Source organism: Trichechus manatus, unplaced genomic scaffold (assembly GCF_000243295.1).
Source record: "Trichechus manatus latirostris isolate Lorelei unplaced genomic scaffold, TriManLat1.0 scaffold00209, whole genome shotgun sequence".
In the NCBI taxonomy this organism is placed as follows: domain Eukaryota; kingdom Metazoa; phylum Chordata; class Mammalia; order Sirenia; family Trichechidae; genus Trichechus; species Trichechus manatus.
Window position 1 is genome coordinate 299,947 of NW_004444145.1, and position 7,497 is coordinate 307,443.

General features: G+C 45.3%; 1 protein-coding gene across 1 annotated transcript in view; it reads left to right on the top strand.

Moving 5' to 3' along the window:
• Window positions 1-656: 656 nt before the first annotated feature.
• Window positions 657-7,497, top strand: part of LOC111822776 (lysozyme C, milk isozyme-like) — a 15,456-nt gene continuing 8,615 nt past the window's right edge. The window contains 1 exon segment of the mRNA XM_023742430.1: window positions 657-740. Coding sequence (XP_023598198.1) covers window positions 657-740 — 84 coding nt within the window.

Here is a 7,497-nt window from a genome sequence, read left to right on the forward strand (position 1 = left end):
CCAAAGAAGCAGAAAAAAAAAGAAAAAAGAAAAAAAAAGCAACACCAGCAGCCAACAAATGGCACTCAGAGAGCCAGCCAGTGCGGGCTGGTGTTTCTGGACAAGAGACTGTGTCCATGGGAAACAGAGGAGGCCGAGTGTGAGTGAAGAAGGGTGGAGAGTGGGAAAGCATATATCACAAATTGGCGGCGCTCTGGAGCCCCTCAGGAAGGAGCAAAGATAGCGCACGGAGCCAGGCACCCGAGTGAAAGAAGGAGGAGGCAGTGAGAGGCAAGCAAGAAACCAAAAGAAGCAGAAAAAAAAGCAACACCAGCAGCCAACAAACGGCACCCAGAGAGCCGCCCACTTGGGTGTGTGGAATCCAAGCAGCCGGCAACTCCCGGTCAAGAAACCGTGGCTGTGGGAAGCAGAGGAACAAACGGACAAAAGCCCCGGGATCCCACCAGCGTGGCAGCCCAGACTGGGAAGCAGCTGCACACTTGAATGGAGCCCCGCAGCCCCACAGGAAAGAGCAAAGACGGCACTCGGAGCCAGGCACCCGAGCAAAAGGAGGGGGAGGCAGCGAGAGGCAAGCGAGAAACCAAAAGAAGAAGAAGAAAAAAAAAAAGCAACACTAGCAGCCAACAAATGGCACCCAGAGAGCCGCCCGCTTGGGCATGCGGAATTCAAGCAGCCAGCGCCTCCCAGTCAAGAGACCGCGGCCACGGGAAGCAGAGGAGCCCGAGCTGGGGCGAAAAGGGGTGGGGGGTGGGAAAGCGCACACCGCAAATTACCGGCTGTTTTGTCTCCCACTGGACACTCCGTGAGGCTGCTTTCTCATACCTCCGTTTGCTGGTCTCCGATAGGAGTCCAAGATGGTGGATCCGCGCTGCGTTAGCTGGTAGGGGACCTCTGCATGAATCTCTTCTCACTCTCCGTTCTCTTTCAGCATTCTCACTCCATTTGGTGCTTTGCTGAGTTCTTTATCTCTTCATTTGATGTTCTAGGGTTCCAGGATTGTTGATTCTCTGTTTGGCTTAGTTTTTCGGATCTTTGCTGTGGAGGGACGGTGTGGTGCTTCTGCCTAGAGCACCATCTTGCCGGACTCCGCATTATGCACTTTTAAGAACTATCTATATGTGATCAAATTGACAACAGTAACTCAAAAGATTAGATAGGAACCTTAGTGGGTAGTGAATTTATGTTAATGAAGGAGGAACAACTCAGAAAAGGAGGGTAAGAATGATTGCACAAATCGAAGAATGTAATCAATATCACTGCATGGTACATGTACAAACTGTTGAATTGGTGTATGTTCTGCTATGTATATTCTCAACAACAACAACAAAATAAATCAAATTTAGAGGGGAAAAAAAAGAAAGGTAAGAATGAAAAAAAAATTTAGGGGAAAAAATACTTTAGGAGAAAGCTGCAGGTCTATTCTACAATACTTTAGTGATTAGGAGCATGTGCAACCCACTCCTCCAGAATTATTCCTACCTTTCTTATAGGGAATAGATTCAAGATCTTGAGTTACTGGCTGTGTGTCAAGTTTATCCAAACTGAACCAACTGCCATTGGCATGACCCTGCTCCAATACAAAGCAGTTTTCCCACAGGCCTAAAGAGGCTAGAATCTTGGTATAAGACTGTAACACTTTCCCAAACATGTGCTTTATGGTAAACAGATTCATTTGTGTGATTCTATCTTTCCCTTTCCCTTTGTGCATTTGCTTACTGACACTCAGTAGAAAACACAAAAGAGGGCAGAGTAAGTGCCTTCTGGCAAAAAGAACAAAACAATCTCTTTCGATGTCTCCACCTCATGACTAGCTCTTGCTCCCTCTGGTCTTTAAACTAAACCCTGACTCTTTGTCTAGACCTATGATATACAAATGACTCTGGCAGCCCATATGATCTACATCTCAACATCTTACCTGTTAAACATGTCACAAGTGCCAAATCCAGCCTCTCCCATTCCCTGGTCAGATTCCTATTAAATGCAGTCCTGCTACTGCCTACATTCCCTGTGTCAGAAAGTGGGGTCCAAAGGCAGAATTCCCAATTATACAAGGAATAAGGAATCTCAGAAGATGTGGGCAGAATATCAGAACTGCCTTACTAACACAAGCTCATAGTCAAACCACCAAAATTATCTCTAACAATGGTCTAGGAAAAGTATCCCTAGTGTCTGTCATAGTGACTGGCCCAACAAGTGTTTGTTGGAGTGAAGAAGGAACAGAAGGAAGGAAGGAAGGAGAGAGGGAGGAAGGTGAGGAGAGAACAAAGGAGGGAAGGAAGGAAAGTTGCTCTAAAGATTAATCTTAAAAATTTAACTATGTCATATAAATCAGTGCTTCCAAACATTAATGTGCATGTGAATCAACTGAGAATCTGATTAAAATGTAGATTCTTATTCAGTACATCTGGACCAATCAGTAACATCATGACAAATGGAGAGAATATTGCAGTTTTCAAGGATTTTATTTTACTTGGATCCACAATCAACACGCATGGAAGCAGTAGTCAAGAAATCAAATGACATATTGCATTGGGCAAATCTGCTGCAAAAGACCTTTTTAAAGTGTTCAAAAGCAAAGATGTCACTTTGAGGACTAAGGTGCACCTGACCCAAGCCATGGTATTTTCAGTCGCCTCGCATGCGAAAGCTGGACAATGAACAAGGAGGACCGAAGAAGAATTGATGGCATTGAATTATGGTGTTGGCGAAGAATATTGAATATACTATGGACTGCCAAAAGAACAAACAAATCTGTCTTGGAAGAAGTAGAGCCAGAATACTCTTAAGAAGCCAGGATGGCGAGACTTCATCTCATGTATTTTGAACATATTATCAGGAGAAACCAGTTCCTGGAGAAGGACATCATGCTTGGTAGAGGGTCATTGAAAAAGAGGAAGACCCTCAATGAGATGGATTGATACAGTGGCTGCAACAATAGCGAAGGCTAAACAGGCTTTACAAGGCTGTATATGAGCACCCTCATGTGGTCCACTAGTTTACTACAGTTTGCTAAGTCATCTTTATGTATGTCCCTAGCATGTAGCCACTATTGTCCACTTACCCCTATAAAACCTCTTCCCTCCCACTGTGAGGTATAGAGATCTGCTCTGGTCCTGTGACTGCCCAGGACTTGACTCGGTATGTAAGTCTCCCTAATAAATTCCTTTGCTGCCACACTGGAATTGCCCACGTCTTTCTTCTATCTCTCAGCACCCTCCATTTTCAGAAGCAAATTTCAAGTAACTGGTCCATGCCTGGACAATTGGCAAGCCAGCCAGAAGACCGAGGAAATGGCAAGTGGGAGTGAGGCCTCTGGGGGAAAATCCCAGGTTGGCCAGCAATCTCCGTGTGTGGAGGTCTGGCTGTATGCTTTTCTGCAGGGGAAACCCTGGGTTGGCCAGTGTCCTTGATGTGGAGAGGTCTGGCCTGTATGCTTGATACTTGTGGACCACCATGTGAGTACCAGGATGTCCAAAAAATGCCAAGTGGCCTAGCACAGTTGTTGGCAGACACATGCCTTCGTAAGTGTGGAAGGGAAGCTAGGAGAGCAGTAATGGCCATGTAATGGCCGCTGTTCCAGGCTGTTCAGCTGGCCACTGAAGCCCAGCTAGCTGCTGAAGTGCACATAAGTGCTTTGCAGAAAGAGTTTCAGTTGGAAAGAGATGTGCGGAAGTCATGTGTGGCCACAACTTACGTATTGAGCAGCCGCATCCGTGAACAGGATGAACAACAAGAATGCTCACCTGCAGGTTTGTACAGATGGGGGATGCAAGGGCTAGAGGAACAATCCCCTAGCCATTGCTCAAAGCCCTCCAATAATGAGATCGGAGATATCTGGAGGGGCTAAGCAGGTCCCCGGCGCTTAGAACACCCTGTAATACTCAGCACAAAGCAAGAGTTAAAACAGCAGGAAAAAAAAAAAAAGGAGTAAAAAGCCCTTCAAGATAGCTTGCGTTGAACGTCCTTGAAGAGACCTTAGAGGCCCTCTCTGGAATTCTCTGATCACTGCCCCTGTCAAGATAACTGAGGAGCAATATAGTTGCAACTGCAATAGTAAGGAGAAAACTTAAAAAGGAGGTCCTGCCTCTGTGTAACCAGGCAACTGGGCTGAACTCATGCTTGCACTTGGTATGGTGAAGGGGTGGCTCCACAAATGACTGACAGCTCTGCCAACATTGCCCAGATCTTCTGACTTTCAGAAATAATTAAGACTGAGAATTAAGCCTAGGTCCCTCTGTCACCTGGGAGGACCAAAGTCCTTATGTTACAATTAAAGTTCAATGAGGAAATAAAAAGAATTGTACGTCTTGGGTTTTTAGATACCATTGCACATATGACTGTGATCTCTGTAACACCTGGCACGAAAATGAGGAAAACTTTTGGGTCTGAGCTCACCATCCCTGAGACCTTTGCCCAAGCCTGACTCTGGATAATTCCCTTCAAAGCCCCTACAAGCCCCTATTGTATGTACTGATGATATTGATGTATTGATGGACACTTCTGTAAACATTTGCCTCCAAGCCCTGATAGGAATTGCTGCAGTTAGGGCCATTTTAGTGGGGCACATGGAAACTGCAATGTGGGCTATAGCTAATAGCCTGGCCACTCAGTCTGGCCACTGACAACCCTCGTACTGACATATAAAGCAAGCCCCTATGGGGATGAGACATCTGGACAAATAAAAATCAGCTCTGCTCCTGATAAGCTTTTGTGCTTGTATGGATGATCACCAGAAAGGCCTCTAAGCTGAGAGGGGAAAACAACCAATAAGCGCAAAGAGATATGCAACTGACCACCTCCTGGATTTAAGAGAAGACAGCCAATGGAGATTCACACACCATCCTAGACTGGGCCTACACGCATGGGCTGCCACTGTCATCAGAAAATGCCAGACAGCATAGAAAACCTGACCTGCCTATGAGACCCTAGCCAAGGCTAAAATCTGCCCGGGGACAGATTCCCAAGCCAACAGGCCAGGGTGTTCTCAGGAAGTAAATCATATTGGAGCCTCTTATCCTATACACAGGCTTCCACTAGATCTTTAATGAACTCTTCACACTCTATATCACCCCCGAGCCATAGGGGCAACTGAGCACTTTAATGGACAGTCTTAAACGGCTGATGGGAGGGGACAAGACAACCCTATACATCTCAGGCAAGCAGTCTGGGGTCTCAATGCAGCAGTTCTCTGCAAGGGCATTTCTCATTTGCGCCTTATGTTTGATCAAACTGTCTATTCTATAAAATGTGTTTCTTTTGTATACAACTGTTCCTGACGAAAGATCTGGATTCCCATCTAGCTCAACTGGCATAACACAGTTTATAAAGAAAATGTTGTACGTTCTACCTTGGTGAGTAGCTTCTGGGGTCTTAAAAGCCTGTCAGCAGCCATCTAAGATACTCCACCGGTCTCACCCCTTCGGGAGCAAGGGAAAATAAAGAAAACAAGATACAAGGAAAAGATTAGTCCAAAGGACTAATGGACCAAAACTACCACAGCCTCCACCAGACTGAGTCTGGTACAACTAGATGGTGCCCGGCTACCACCACTGACTGCTCTGACTGGAATCACAACAAGGGTCCCGGACAGAGTTCGAGAAAAATGTAGAACAAAATTCTAATTCACAAAAAAAGACCAGACTTATTGGCATGACAGAGACTGGAGAAACCCCGAGAGTATGGCCCCCGGTCACCTTTTTAGCTCAGTAATGAAGTCACTCCCAAGGTTCACCTTTCAACCAAAGATTAGACAGCCCCATAAACAAAATGAGACTAATGAGGCACAACAGTCCAGGGACAAGGACTAGAAGGCAGGAGGGGACAGGAAAGCTGGTAATAGGGAGCCCAAGGTTGAGAAGGGACAATGTTGACATGTCATGGAGTTGTTAACCATTGTCATAAAACAATATGTGTACTGTTTAATGAGAAACTATTTGTTCTGTAAGCCTTCATCTAAAGTACAATAAAAAAAAATCTGGGTTCCCACAGAGGTCACTGCCTCAAGATTAGGACAGACAGCCTGGGTGGCTATACCAGGGCAACCCTCACCTCAGTCCCACAGGACATAAGGGAGGGGAGGGGGAATTATTAATGTTATCTCTTTTTCTTCCCAGATTATCTCACAATGATGGACGAGTTCCTCATCCATGGATCCCAATGATACAAGCTTTTGCTAGAGCTACCAATCAGACCAACTGTTGCTTCTGTCAACCACATTGTTCCAGCTGAATGTGTAACTAGTGTACTGAGGAGATCATGTGGTAAATGAATACAGTCAACTAATTTCCACTCCTCATGGAAAACATCTTTTGAAGTATGAAAGCTTCCTATGAGGAGTGCTCTAACTTTAGAAGGCAATTTATGTGTGTTAAAAATGTAAACAGCATGGGACTGGATGGTTTGACTCTGAGAACACTACTTTTAAGAGTTTGATGTTTCTCTGGACATGGAGATCTTGCAGAATATGACCAGACGGTCCAGTGTACATTGACTGACTACACAAAGTCTAAATTAGCCTGGGCTGCCAATGGTAATACCTTGTTGAACTGTGCTGAGAAATGGAGCTTTTTTTGTTTTGTTTTGTTTTTTGCATTGTGTTTTAAGTGAAGGTTTACAATTCAAGTTCGTTTCTCATACAAAAATTTACACGCATTGTTATGTGACCCTAGGTACTCTCCCTATACTGTGACAGCACACTCCTCCTTTCCACCCCAGATTTCCCGTGTCCATTCAACCAGCTTCTGACCCTCTCTGCCTTCTCATCTTGCCTCCAGACAGGAGATGCCCATTTAGTCTCATGTATCTACTCGAGCTAAGAAGCACACTCTTCACAAGTATGATTTTATGTCCCATAGTCCAGTCTAATCTTTGTCTGAAGAGTTGGCCTCGGAAATGGTTTCAGTTTTGGGCTAATAGAGAGTTCGGGGGGCCATGTCTTCCGGGGTCCCTCCAGTCTCAGTCAAATCATTAAGTCTGGTGTTCTTACTGAAATTTGAGTTCTGCACCCCACTTTTCTCCTGCTCCGTCAGGGACTCTCTGTTGTGTTCCCTATCAGGGTGGTCATTAGTGGTGGCTAAGTACCATCTAGTTCTTCTGGTCTCAGGCTGATGGAGTCTCTGGTTTATGTGGTCCATTCTGTCTCTTGGGCTAATACTTTCCTTGTGTCTTTGGTGTCATTCTCCTTTACTGTAGTGGGGCAGGACAAATTGATGCATCTTAGATGGTTGCTCGCTAGCTTTTAAGACCCCAGATGCCAGTCACTAAAGCGGGATGCAGAACATTTTCTTAATAAACTTTGTTACACCAGTTGACCTAGATGTCCCCTGAAACCATGGTCCCCAGGCCCCCATCCCTGCTACTCTGTCCCTCGAAATGTTTGGTTGTATTCAGGAAACTTCTTAGCTTTTGGGTTAGTCCAGTTGTGCTGACTTCCCCTGTAGTGTGTGTTGTCCTTCCCTTCACCTAAGAGAATTCTTGTCTACTATCTAGTTAGTGAAT